The sequence below is a fragment of the Trachemys scripta genome, chromosome 11 (assembly GCF_013100865.1).
Source record: "Trachemys scripta elegans isolate TJP31775 chromosome 11, CAS_Tse_1.0, whole genome shotgun sequence".
Classification (NCBI taxonomy): domain Eukaryota; kingdom Metazoa; phylum Chordata; order Testudines; family Emydidae; genus Trachemys; species Trachemys scripta.
Window position 1 is genome coordinate 10,765,142 of NC_048308.1, and position 14,967 is coordinate 10,780,108.

A 14,967-nucleotide genomic window follows, 5' to 3' on the forward strand; every position below is an offset into this window, starting at 1 on the left:
TTTACAAATCCACCTTTGAGAAGAACGAGCTCTCTCATTGCATATGCTGGCAATGTGGCATAAATCTGTGTGACATGTGGCAAGCAAGAAAGGGCAAATCATTCATCACCGTGAGAGCAGTCTGCCCTTGGATAACATCCTAGGCAGTTTACTGGTTGCTGCTGATGAGTTACCACAGTCAAAACTACATCAGTCGAGTGTGCATGATGGAAAACTGTGTGTTTAATATCAAATAGGCATGGTGAAGTCAAGCATACAAAACACCAGCGATGTCCTAAGGACACAGTACCATATGCAGGCTAATTATAACAAATGTGCATGGTGTCTGGCAGTTAGAAGGAACTTCACTCCCAAGAATGGGAGCATAAATTAAATTTCCAGATCCTAAATGTGAAGCCTGGGGCCATTCCACCTTATTTGGTAATGAAGAAGCTGTTTTGTTTTGGCTGGGAAAGAGAATCAGCCAATCAGTTTCACTCCGATGTGGCTTTCATGATAAAACCAGAAACTGGAAGAGACAAGGTAGGGTTGACACAGGGTTGATCTGGTTTCTAATTCTGTCCTCTGCTGATATCACTGTGACAGAAGGTAAAAGTCATGGAACTCTGGGACATAGAAAAGATGCTTCACATTAAATGCCTCGAAACATAATTTCCTTGCTTCCTGTACAACAGCTTTCAGTCGCGGGGGGGAAGGGGAGGCGTCCTTTTTTTAATCTTGTTTTATTTTATATAATCAAATGGCTTTGGAGAACAGTGCAGTGTTTTCTCACACTTACTTGAATCTGATTATTATAATTATTAGGACCCTGCTTCTGTTGAAGCCAATAACAACATTCTAAATAACTTCAATGGGAGAAGGATCAGGCCCTTACTGATTTATGATTACATGGATTACAGTAGTGTGGAATGTCAAATAAAGACTCTGGCCAAAGTCTGTCAGTTACACTGGTGAAATTGCAAATCAAAGAGGACAGTATACTGCTCTGCATTGTTTTTCTTGGGACAGTTACACAGTGAGCCAGATCCTCTGCTCCAGTGGAGCATATTCAATGCTGGACTTTGAGGGATTGGGGAAGTGGGTACTAAGCCACCTTTTCAGGCCTCCAGTTCTAGAGCTGATTTGGGAATGATTTGACACATGGCATAATTGAGAACAACCTAAAGGATAGTATAAATTAAAAGAGTGTTAATGGTCCCCTAAGAACCTAGACAGACTTTAGGCACTCCACATTGTGGGCCCCCAACTACCATCCTAAATTGAGGACAGGAGTCTTTCTTTCTTTCTTTCTTTCTTTCTTTCTTTCTTTCTTTCTTTCTTTCTTTCTTTCTTTCTTCAAAGAAAGAATGTGTTTATAAGATATTGATTAATGAAATAACATAAGGCTGGGGGAGTATTTTAGTCTTTGATTTGTTAAAATTCATAAAGTATTTTTTAAAATTCCCAGTTCCACATCACCAAAGCTGTAGTCAAATCATTTCCGTATGGACAGTTTCAGATGAGCAAAACAAGGAGCAATCAACACAGAAACGTCATTTTATTGATACACACAGTGATAGACAGGACAATACAGTCATAGGATTCAACAAATATGTGCATCAGGGTAAACCATATGTTGTTTGTGTGAGGGTTTATCAGGAATCAAGAGAGATTCAAATCAATGTGACGGGTGGCAGAATTGTGCTGCAAAAGGAATTGCAAATAAATGAAATTGTCTCTCTCTCTCTGTATGTCATCTTGTTGTAGGCATTGAACTAATCTGCGAAAAGGACATTGATCTTGCGACACAAGTGCAAGAGCTGCTGGAGTTCCTTCATGAGAAACAGCATGAGCTAGAGCTTAACGCCGATCAGACTCACAAACGGCTAGAGCAGTGCCTACAGCTCCGGCACCTACAGGCTGAGGTCAAGCAGGTCAGGCTTTCTACCACAGCCATTAAACCATTTTGTGGTGGCTTAAACGTGTCTTGAAAGCAATTACAGTACGTGCAGGCTGTTAAAACCATTTCTGTCAAATTGCCTCCCTTTACGTGTATGGAGTGTTAATCCTTTTCTTTAGCAGTACTTGATCTATTCACGGGTTCTAAAATGACCCTTTACAAGTAACTGAGGAGTCTGTTCCATGTTCTGTGCATGTGCAAGACCCCATGAATATTTATGGGAGTTACGTTCACCGTCCATGCAGAACTGACCCCATAGTTTCTAGATTGGGGTGTTCTTCAGAACACAATGTGCTCTGGGAATATAAGGATTTGGGGTACAAACTGAAAGCATTGTGGATCATTGGTCTCATTAGTGGATATCTCAATGCCCAGGTCTAAAGCTGACACCACTCTAGTTTGGCCTCCTTACTTAATTTTTTGCATTATTACTGATCTGTGGGGAGCTCAAGCAAGTTTATCATCTTTGGTTAAGATGTAGAACCCTGACTATTTGTAGTCTTTAACCTAGGATCTCACAATTTTAGGGTGTTAGTCTGCTAGTCCCAATAACATTAAAGCTCAGTCAGTTGTGTTTTGCCTACCTAAATTTCCCGTAGCTTCATTTGGATGTGTAATATTTCCTCACTTGCTGTCCTATACGGTTGCGTGCTGCTGCACAGCTGCAATTTTTCACTCCAGAGGTGGCTGCATTTCAGTGAAGTGACTGTATGTCCTAGTTTAATGGGGCAGTCTGGGTTTTTCATAGGATGCCCCGGGAATGTCTTTCTGATCACTTGAAATATCCCAGTTTTCCATTTCGTCAATGAAAATGTTTGGTGTTTATTTTTTTAATAATTACAAATGTTTGTTCATGACATTACTTTAGGGAGTAGAATTATAGAATATCAGGGTTGGAAGGGACCTCAGGAGGTCATCTAGTCCAACCCCCTACTCAAAGCAGGACCAAGCCCCAACTAAATCCCCAAATGGCCCCCTCAAGGATTGAACTCACAACCCTGGGTTTAGCAGGCCAATGCACAAACCACTGAGCTATCCTTCCCCCAAATTAATGGAGATATCCTATCTCCTAGAACTGGAAGGGACCTTGAAAGGTCATCGAGTCCAGCCCCCTGCCTTCACTAGCAGGACCAAGTACTGATTTTGCCCCAGATCCCTAAGTGGCCTCTTCAAGGATTGAACTCACAACCCTGGGTTTAGCAGGCCAATGCTCAAACCACTGAGCTATCCCTCTCTGTGTTTACCAGGAAAAAAGAGATCAGTGGAACAAGTGTTCAATGTTCGGAGTGCAGAGAAAAGTCAAATGAGCATAGACTCTATCAAAGCTGTTCTTTTGCACAAAGTGAATGTTAATTACACTTCTTCAATGTTTCATGAGAAACTGATTCAGAACATTACATTACTGGCAAAAATCCTTCACTCTGAGAAATATGTACTTGGGGCTACTGAGTCAGAAGCTGGCAGTTGCGACATTAGTGCATGTTTTAAAAAAAGTGCACTTTTATATGAGTCGTTCGCAAGCTTAAAAAATGTAAACAGAAAAGTCTCCTAGTTTTTAATTTTGAAAATGTAGTCACCTGGCATTCCAGTGGCAGTATGAAGTGTGTGGAGTTTATAAAGTGCTTTGGAACCCTTCTGAATGGAAGGCTCTATTTTATTAATAATATCTTTGTTTATAAAGTGCATTTCTTTCTATAGGGACCCAAAATATTTCACACACTATATTTACAACAAGCATCTCACTCACTGCAATGTAGCCAATTCTGAAATGAAACCCAGTGGCTATTTAATAGCACACAGCAGCACTGGTTTAGAACCTAGAGTACCAGACCTGACAGAAACTCTAGAAATACATGTGGTTATTATTGGGCCCAATCCAAGTCCCAGTAAAGTAAATGTAAGTCTTTCACTTGACATTAAAAGGGGTTGGGTTAGGCCTGTTATTACAATATTAGTTTTTAGAGAAATAAAGTGATGGCTGCACTCTGGATAACTAAAGCTGTGAGTCTCAGAAGCAAGGATTGGTTAATTTCATTCACAGGCTTGTGCCTTAGAATATTGTACAAACCAAACATCTAAAAATCTAGTGATAGGACTGAACTGTCTAACTTCTGCAAGAGGAACACAAATAGCTGTCTTGAATTAGTGTTTCCTTAACAGTATTTGAACCATCAAAGCCTTCATTACTCTGTGACCTTTCAGCAAGCCTTTGGCTAAGAATCATTGTATTTGTTCAGCTGAATAATGAAAAATCTATTCCTTATTAACCTATCAATTACTGTAGCTAGTTTCCCCTGAAAAGAGCCAAATTAAAATATATCTGTGCCCTATCATAAGGTGGCTGTATTTGGTTTCCCGGGGGATGAGTAATAGTCACAACCACTTAGTGAAATTGGAAAATATATTGATTTTGGCTTGTTGTTCATTGCTGGTCTAGTCCAAATTTCCTTCACTTTTTAGAGCACTTGAGACAATGAATGGTCTCCATCTCATTACCAAATTGCACTTGCTCTTGAGAGTCAATTGAGATTTGGTTGCCACAGACACCTGCTGTAGCTCTGGTAAAATTGTGCTGAAACAGCAAACTAGGCTAAGTTCTGGAACACGTACATATGTTTGCATTTTAACATAATGGCTCATGTAAATCCAAAATCTTTTTCCTGTCTGTATCTATTTAAGTCTCATTTAGAAAAGGTTTCTGCATTAAATCACATGCTTCACAGGTTTGAATGCCAAGAGGATACATGTTTGGAGCCATTTAAGTGGAACATCTCAAAGTGTGATGCTCTGTGACCTGAAACAGAGTGGAAATAATATAGATCACTGGTTCACAAAATCTTTCATATTAAGGAAGAGAGCCTCTCAAGGATGTGTCCCCTCTCCCCCCCACCCCTCCTTTCCTGTTGTAACCATAGAACGTGGAAGGCTTATGCAGAAGTAATAGCAGGATAGTATTAAGGAGATAAGATTAAAAGAAATTCCCTTTAATGCAATGCTGGCAGCCAGTTGGAACAGAAGTCAATAATTGGTGGGAGGGATAGCTCAGTGGTTTGAGCATTAGCCTGCTAAACCCAGTGTTGTGAGTTCAACCCTTGAGGGGGCCACTTGGGGATCTGGGGCAAAATCAGTACTTGGTCCTGCTAGTGAAGGCAGGGGGCTGGACTTGATGACCTTCCAAGGTCCCTTCTAGTTCTAGGAGATGGGATATCTCCATTAATTAATTGTTTCAGTGCATTGTAATTACAATTATAGTGAAACTTCTGCTTACAGTGAAATCATTCTGCAGGGGAGAGATGGCTTTGCTCTCAGAGGGTTCCACTGTTACTGCTTTTCAGTCATAAGCAAAATGATTGGGCCTTTTTGGAGAGACTGAGGGGGGTTATGTATCAGAGGGGTAGCCATGTTAGTCGGGATCTGTAAAAAGCAACAGAGAATCCTGTGTCACCTTTAAGACTAACAGATGTATTGGAGCATAAGCTTTCGTGGGTGAATGCCTGCATCCGATGAAGTGGCCACAGGACTCTGTTGCTTTTTAGGGAGGTTATTTAACTCCAGAAATATTTAATTTCCACTTCAACAAAATTGATAAAATCTGCAATTTGTAGGAAATGTCTGTTTAAAGGCCATCTCTTAGTGTTAGCCTGTCTGCACATTCCCAGATAATAGCGAGTCTATTAATATAGGAGAGTGATCAGAGAATTGTCTTGGGGCTATATTAGAAGCATCTATACAAAATTTTAATTAAAAGAATATTAAGTACCATGTACGTCTGAGTCAATTTGTGAACAGGTCTTGTAAACCAGATAAAAAATATGTAAATGTTCACCTCCAAACATTTCCCAGTCCTAATTCCAACTCACATGCACAGAGAAAAAGGCTCTTTGTGATTGCTTTTTGCCCTGGCTGTGGTGGGTACTCAAGGAAGCTTTGGATATGCAAATAAAAGCTCTGCTTGCTAGATGTACACAAAAAATAAAGATTCGTGGTGGAAAAATTACTTGTAAAAAAAGTTTAGACAGTCTAAGCTGAGAACTGTACATTTCTATAAGCAATGATGAGCATTTGTGAATATGTTTGTGCCATCAGAGTTCTCAGCAAACATTATGGAGTATGTTTGTGGCTAACTGCATGGTTGCTCACTGGGCCTTGGGGGAAGGATACAAGGAGCCTTTCCCTGCCTTGCAATCCTGAGTACAGTTAGCTCCTGGAGTACATGGACCAGGAGATCCTAGCACCACTGGCAGTCCTAGAAACTCCAGCTGAGCTGAACCACCATGGGGTGAAGGGAATGCCTCTTGCACCCTGTTAAAGAAGAGTTTATACTATGCTATCGCTTCTGCAGCCATTATGGATGGTAGATTGTGAAGTCTGGGTGAAATCAGGTGGACTGGGTGATGGGGTTGGATCACGAGAAGCTGATAAACTGCAGGGAGATGAAAGAGATAGTAGAGAAGAGAAGCTGAGAGGTACCAGGCCTGCCAGAGGAGGTAGAAGGTGGCACTGGGGAAAAGGCCCTAAAAGAAGGACCAGGAGATGCTGAACATTTAAAGGAAGGAGCAAATGAAGCAGTCATAGAGAAAAGCAGATGCCATCAAAGTTCTGGTTTGAATGTTGCGGCCCTTTGATCCAAGAGTGCCTGCAGCTTGCAGTTAACTGGCATGTTGGTACAAATGGGATAAAGCAGACCAGACCGAGGGCATTTGACTGAGCCTCACGTTCCTTTTGGTCCTGCAGCTAGAACAGGCATGCGATAGAGTCTAATGTGTGTCTGTACACAATATGAGTATTCATGGAGGAAGGGAAATGAGAAAAGGTGGGCTATGCTAAATGAGACTTTAGTAATACACCAAATAGCAAGGTTAATCCCTACTACTCATGTTGTAAATTACCCACTAGAAGATTACTGTAGCATTTTTGTAGCTTAAATCTTCTTCCTTTCGATACTAATTAACACAATTATCCTGTGTGCAAGTTTTGCTTACAAACAACTTCACAAGAGTACTTGTACAAAGCTTTAGAAAGGAGAAAAATGAGGATGCTTAGGTGAAGATGATTAACTCTAGATTAGAAACTTACATAATTACTGCACAGGCTTCAAAACAAAGGATTTGTCATACCTGTTCAGACCATCAGTTCTCATATCCTGCCTGCAGCAATCCGTACCTGGTGCTTCAAAGAAAGGTTAATCCCTGCCCTTTCCCCCAGCCAAAGCTAGGCTGTTGATCATACAACAGTGTATATAGGGATAAAAATGTCCTTCCTAACTTTCTAATCACCTGGAACCCTGAGTCATCAGATGTGATTTCCCTTCTTAGCTCTAATAACTACTGCAAATGTTACAGTACATCAAAAATTATTCAGCATCACAATTAGGAGTGGTAATGACAAGGCTACTCTTTGCATTACTTACAAACTCAGAAATTGTTGTTGAAGCTTTCTGACTGTAAATATAAGGATACACAAATCTGAATTGAAAAATGAAGACAGTGAGTACAGGATGGAAGGTTTTACATTGCTGGTAAACTTCCAACAAGCTATAGTGCATATAAAGTGAGCTCTGATTTATAGTCTGACTTAGATGCTTAGAATATTTCTCGTAATCATTATTACTGAGTTGTTTATTTCAGTTGTTTGGTTAACTTGGGCAACATAAAAGACAATTATATTTGTGAGAAGTCGGTGAAGCAGAAAAAAATATTGATTTCAAAGTAGTTGGCATTTAGACTTAGGCAATTAATTTAGCTGGTATTGATCAGGTGTGCTAAATATAGACACTCTAGACCATGGGGGCAATGGCTGTTATTGTTTTTAAGCAAATGGGACACAGCAATAAAGTATGTTAAAATACTAACAACAGGAGGGAAGCTGAGAGGATCAGTGAGGCACTGAGTTAAAGCGCTTGTGCTTTGATCCTGCAAGCATTTACATACACGCTTCTCTTTAACAACATGACTTGTAAACATTTGCAGGATCAGGGTCTAGCTTTGTATCTCTGAAGACTAGATAGTACATTTTCAGAGCTGCATGAAGTTTTAGTTCCACTGAAATTAAGGAGAATCATAGGATCCACAGATCTGAGGATGATTAGAATGTACAGTATACAATTGACCTTTCTGTCTCCTCCTGCTGCTTCCCAAATCTTCCTGACACAGATATCAGTGGAAAGTAGAGTGCAGACTAGTGTTGCTACTAGATGGTAGAGTACCATAGTGTGTTACTACCAGATGTCAGTGAATACTGCAAAACATCTGTGAATATTCAACTTGCAATTTTTAACAAATCCATTTTGCTCATGCAAATGGTTTTCACAAGTGATTGAGTTTTACTGATTTACATTCATGAATATTTGCACTTTAAGTACTTGTGCATTCTTCTAATTAGGGAGCAGAAATTATGCCTTTTGACTTACCTGACCAATCAGAACAGACTCATGTTCACAGTATAGCTGAGTGGAAGAGCCTGCCCTAAGCCATGTAGGTACTCTACCTGGCTTTCATCAATATTGTTAATAACTCAGTTTCATGAGAAGAAAATTTAACCAAAAATGTTGGTTAAAAGTGTCGCAGGAGAGAGCTCTGAATGAAGCCAACAGACTCCAGGAAATGAAGAATCAAGGCTGAAATGCCATGCCTAACCCTGCTAACCATTTTTAGTTGCAGCACATATAGTATGTGTGTTCACCTGCTTTCAGACAGATGAAGGGCAGAGTGACTGGGCAGACCACTTAAATTTCCAGTGTTTATTGGGCTAGGTCAGACATTTGCCATTTTTGTAAACTAGGTTTTTTCAGCGCCATTGTGTAAACGTAACATGACTGACAAGACGGAAGAACAGAACTCTGCTTTAAGATGCAAATTACTGATTTGATTGGGTCAAGGTGGTTGTTGCACAGAGAGATCAAGTACATGGAGGATATCTCATTACCACAGATGTTAGAAAGTAAGTCCTATTATGTCATCCCGTCCATTGGCCTATGTTTACAGTCAACCTGACTTTTAAGGCTGAGGTTTCTGAAGCTGTCGAGGGGATTTAGAGAGACAAATTCCTAAAATAATTCTGCATCTAAATCTAATGTTTTAGAAAATTTCAGCATAAAGGTTTGATACATGAAGGCTGCTTCCTAAAATTCCCTACGACATTCAGATCGCTTTTAAAAAAGAATGATTATGCTCAGCTACTGCTTTTCTAAAAGAAATACTCCTTTTTGTAAAAAAATCACACCGGCCCAGGTCAGCCAGGAGTTCAGCAAAACCGTGAACGTGTTTGCTGGTCCATGCTGTTGTCACTTCATATCTTGTCCAGCCATGGTGATCCTTTAGTTAATTCCTTCCTAAAAGAGACAGAGTTTCAACTCTTGGTGCAGTGTAGTTTGTAACACATGGGCTGGAGGATTATACAAAATCATAGACAAAAAGATTGTTGTGTGATAATCCCTTTCCTTTTTCTCAGAATCTCTGTTGTGTTTCCCACAGCAACAGTAGCACCTGCTGATGAAAGAGAGAGAGCTGGTAGATCAAGACTGCCCTACTGCTGACTTGAGCAGAATGCTATTTTCTACAAATTAGGGTCAGCTACATGTGTAGACTCGTTCCCTTTTTTCCTCCTAGGGACAATTAATTTCCTTATCCCAGAGGGAGGCAAATGGCTGTGAGGAGGGTGATGTATGATATAGGGAGGGGAAAAAATGGTTCCTTTAAGGCACTTGAATTAATCACTGTGGGGGAGGTGGGAACAAAAGATAAATTGCTATCTAGAATGGTAAACCAAAGTTACTATATTTCAAAGCTGTATAGCTCATGAGCTACATTTGTGAAAGTGATTGGGCAGTAAGGATTTCCGGTGAATTTGTGAACTGGATGTAACAACTTGCCAAATAAGGCTGGATTTCTTGCAATAATTTGCAGCTGCATTAACAGAAAATAGGACTAAGAGTTGTAGGCAAATTTATCCAGGAACTTACCTGTGCAGTTTGAGTGATTATTTTTGGACAAAATGTTTTAAAATAGCAGAATGCGTTTCTACTGTTTTAAAAAAATGTTCTGGTAACTCTGTCATACATATACATACAGCCCAATTCTGCCTTACTCCAAAAGTAGTCTAAGAACCTGATCCAAAACCATTGAAGCCAATGGAAAGATATTTCCTGACTTCAGTGGGCTTTGATTCAAGCCCTTATTGAAACCTGTGGGATTACTTGCAGAATAGTGTACTATTCAACATCAGCAAAGGTAGCAGGATTGGGCCCATAATGATCTGGGGTGGGGGAATTGTTCACTTACATTTTTGAGAAAATTAATGTCCAAGAGACTATCCGGCATATTTGCATTATTCTTAGATAAGTGCAAATATACTTACGTAGCAAGGGGGCAGGGGGCTAAACTGTACAAGTGCAGAATAAGAATCAGAGTAAGATTAGAGAATGAAGATGGAAATTGCACTCTGTGCAAATGTGTAAGAAGAAACAATGCACATTGAAATCAAGCAGAAGTGGACCCGAACTGCAGTTGTTAAGTGCAAATTGAAGGAATACCTCATTGTGTCCCACCTGATCCATGCTAGTCCAAACAAGAAAGTTAAAATGAACAGGACAAGCAAGGATAAATGGAGAACTTTTGGAAGGCTGAATACTGTGACAATGAGATCACAGTTCAGGGTGGGATAGCTACAGGCCTAAAAGAGTTCTCTGTCACTAGGGTTACTGTGGAGACAGGACACACTCCTTTTTGAAACAATGTAATCAAGAAGCATCCTTGAAGTCTGTGTTTGCTAATATGGTTTCCTGCCCAGTGTAGATAGGGATAAACTGTTACAAACCCATGCTATAGAGTAAAGGGGGTTCCTTGTTTATAATATCCATGGGCCCTTGTCTATAGAAGAATTTGTCCACATTGGTCAAGGAATTGTTGGCATACTGCTATCAAGAATGTGTTCAGACATGGCTATGGTCAACAGTAGAGGTGAGCCTGAGTTCTAGATCTTGGACTGTTATCCAGATCATACCTAACCTTCCTCCAAATTTCTTGGTGTTCACATTGAGGGGAGAGGGATGTTTTGATAAAAACTAGTCAAACTCTCATGTAGAATTAGGCCCATTTTTTGTTTCAGCAAATATGAAGACAGTTCCTAAGAAGCATCCAAACCATGCGTCTCCATGGGACCTGACAAACCATCCCTTTCATCTAATCCTGTGCCAGAAGCTTGGTGGTTGAAAAAATACAGTACAGGGCATGAACGCTCACATTGCTAGCTACAGTCAATGGGCCTGACCCTGATTTCATTTAAATGTGAGATCAGAATCATGCTCCTGGTCTCTAGGACACTTTGCTAAGAACGGTTTTATTTGCTAATAAGATGTAAGTACAACAAAGCAGCTTTTAAGGTGAAAATGTGACTTTTCAAACATAAATATGGACAGGAATTTGAAAAAGCAGTGGAAGAGCCTGTCTAATTTGAACTCTGCCCGGTTACCCTTTGCATTCCTGCCCCATGGCATTTACACAGAGGAATATTCACTTTTGTAATCAAAGCTTCAGGTGACACTGGGCACTTCTTGCCATCTAAATACTCCTGCAATGTCTTATAATTTTTCAAGCAATAACTTCTACAGTGTGACCTTTTGTCTCTTTGACAATTAATATTATTTATGTAATGAAGTCAGTCCTTATCCAAGGATTTATCTTCTGCCGATTGACTCGCACTCAGACCATGTTAAGCAAAATACATTTCTTCAGGTGGGCTGAATCATTAGGAGACTCTGTGACTGCATGGACAATCAGATCAAGATAACCTTTCAACATATCCTTTCTGTACAGGTGCTCGGCTGGATTCGGAATGGGGAATCAATGCTCAATGCCAGCCTAGTCAACGCAAGCTCCCTTTCAGAAGCTGAGCAGCTCCAGCGAGAACATGAGCAATTCCAACTGGCCATAGAGGTAACACCAATGGGAACATTTTGCTTCTCTTTCCAAGATAAACAGTATAGATGGGACTGTCTCTCAGGCATACATCAAACCATTGTTTGCTTGAAGAAAAAGAAAAAATAATCTTTGAAAAGGCAATTTACCACTAACCTCATAAGGTAGCAGGAGGTTGACAGTGACATAAATTATTTATCATCAATAGCTAGTCCTTTTGCTGTCAGATGTAAACAGTGGCATTCATGAAAACTCCAGACACACACATCCTGGTAATTCCTTTGCTAATGTTATGACCAAATTAAAATTCTTGGAAGTGAACTTGAAATAGGAAAAGTTCACAAAGTCGGTTTCTTTCTGAGATTATTTCCAGGACCCACCATTCTGAATATATTCATCACTGAATATTAAAGCACCCTCTCAGATGAAATCTCTGTCTGACTTAATTCTGCTGTCTTGGAATGATCTGGGGAAGTTCAGTAAAGAAGAACTCGCCTAAAATATTGTTTTGTCAGAATAGAGAAGTAAAGTTTGTACTAACTGTTGTCTAAATTGTGGTTTTGCCACAAGCCCTGTCTATGGGACAGCACAGAGTTATACTGCCCTAGTATGGAGATTTATAGAATATGTTTTTATATTTCACTCAACACCATAGTATCTCAGCATCTTCCAGTCCTGCATTAAGCAATGTGATTACCATCTGTCATTGCATTTGATATTATACTGGTGACTTACTAAGGGATGTATTGCCTTCTCCCATTCATGCTGATTAAGGAGTGTCTAATCCCCTAGATTATTACTCTAATGGTTACAATTTTCATGGGTGAAGGAACATGCTGGCTTTCCTCAGGTCTCCCCATGTAATCAAAATGTGTTAAAAACAAAACAAAAAAACTAGCTAGTGTCAAACTTGCAATTGCTATGAAAATAAAATCTCCATAGAGGGAGGTTTGGGAGAGTACTTTGCTTAGTAGAAACTGTATTCTATGTTCCTGTAAACTTTAAGGAAACTGACATATGCTATCAGTGTTGCTAGTTGGTTTAGTGGTTATAATCTCTGCAAATAACCAATTTTGATCCAATTCTGCTAGGATTAAGAAAAGAGCAGCTCTTCACTGATGTTGCTCCCTGCGGGAAAAGCAAGAGTTTAATATCTGGGGTAGAGGGAGGGTGGCAATTCTGTATCAGCTGGTTGGCACTGAATTGTGCTGACTAGATCTTAGCAGCATTAGGCAGACAGCACTGTGGGGAAGGATACACACTGTCTGTGTATCACAGCTTGCTACCACTGGGAAGATACTTGTATTCGGTGGTAAATGCGAGCCACACAGGGAGAAAAGGATTACAACATTGTAGGGGAAGAAAGTTTGCAAAGGAGAAACACTAGATTAAATATGAATAGTGTTTAAAGCTCAACATGTGAGAGAGATCTGCAAAGCACACAGGGCAGAGACAGGCCTCTAAAGGTTTCCTAGATGTTGAATTCATTTTCATTTAAAATTCTTTAAAGTGTATTTAAAATAAGCATTGCCACCCTAACAGCAGTAAAGCAGCTGGATATTAAATTCAACCAGTTGTTCTTGAACATCTTCCTAAATGTTTCTGCCAACTATTAATCCTTTTTGCTAATAGCGTTCTCTACATTGCATTATTCAACAGCATATTACCAGACATTTTCAAGCTCCTTTCCTGGTTCAGGGATTAGATCATAAATGTATCAAGTGTGAATTTGGCATTAACAGTTAAAAACGAAAAAAAAGACTATGTGTGTCTTTAGGAGACTTGGGTTTCCTTACAGAAGGTTAAAAACAAAATCAAAATATTGAGCTAAAAAATGCCCCCTCCGTGCAGACATGCCAGGTGAAGGAGGAAGGACTTGGGGGACTTCTTCATCTTGGCAGCCTGCATAAGGGCTGCCCTTGCACTCAGGGGTGTGCAGAGTCTGCTACTCTGTTGCTCCCCCTGGGAGTAATAGCTATGAAAAAGGATGAAGAGTGTGTGGATTCATGATTCTGTCCCTCCTACACCCTGGCCTTCGTAGCTGAGCAGCTGCCCTAAAAGCCTTAAATTACTGTAGTAAATTACTCCTCCAGTCAGCACAGCCAGAGGACTCCAGGAGGTACTCTTGTCTCCTGGCATTCCCCAGGGGTGGTGTGACTGCAACTCCCCTTACAATAATGTATCTGACATGAAATATTATTGTGGTACATTATTATTAGATGTCAGAAGGCATGGGGAGTCAAGATCACTAAGATCTTCAAAGACTAGTGCAACTTTTTTTCATCCAGGTGGCTCAAATTCTATTATGAATTATTAATAGGGCTTCTGATTTTAGGTTTTAACTGATAACCAGCAATAAAACACTCCCAACAAAAAATAAATGAAACCAGTGTTTATCCAATAAACACTGGAAACGAGTACTTGTATCTATGGGCTTGTCTACATGGAGCAATAATGCAGATTACGGGATGTGATTTCTAAAGTGCACTAATATGTTGTGCATGAATTGGTCTGGTGTGCACTAAAGGTTCCCCGGTGCTCTTTAACATAGTGCTCTTTGAAACTGTATTATGTTAAAGTGCACTAGGAAACGTTACAAAAGGATTACTCAGTACAGTATATACTCCTGCAGTGGTTTTCAAACTGTGGGTCATGACCCCAAAGTGGGTCATGACCCCATTTTAATGGGGTCGCCAGGGCTGGCTTAGACTTGCTGGGGCCCAAGCTGGGGGCCAAGCTAAGGCATAAGAACATAAGAACGGCTGTACTGGGTCAGACCAAAGGTCCATCTAGCGCAGTATCCTGTCTACCGACAGTGGCCAATGCCAGGTGCCCCAGAGGGAGTGAACCTAACAGGCAATGATCAAGTGATCTCTCTCCTGCCATCCATCTCCACCCTCTGACAGAGTCTAGGGACACCATTCCTTACCCATCCTGGCTAATAGCCATTAATGGACTTGTAAAAGCAGCAGAGAGTCCTGTGGCACCTTATAGACTAACAGACATATTGGAGCATGAGCTTTCGTGGGTGAATACCCACTTCTTCACATGCACCCGAAGAAGTGGGTATTCACCCACGAAAGCTCATGCTCCAATACGTCTGTTGGTCTATAA

At 40.4% G+C, this 14,967-nt stretch overlaps 1 protein-coding gene across 7 annotated transcripts in view; it reads left to right on the forward strand.

Annotated features, from left to right (window-relative positions):
- Positions 1 to 14,967, forward strand: part of KALRN (kalirin RhoGEF kinase) — a 739,094-nt gene that overhangs the window by 491,852 nt on the left and 232,275 nt on the right. For all 7 annotated transcript variants that reach the window (XM_034786199.1, XM_034786196.1, XM_034786193.1 and 4 more), the window contains exons 15-16: positions 1,747 to 1,913; positions 11,752 to 11,871. In XM_034786199.1, coding sequence (XP_034642090.1) covers positions 1,747 to 1,913; positions 11,752 to 11,871 — 287 coding nt within the window. The remainder of the gene's footprint in view (positions 1 to 1,746; positions 1,914 to 11,751; positions 11,872 to 14,967) is intronic.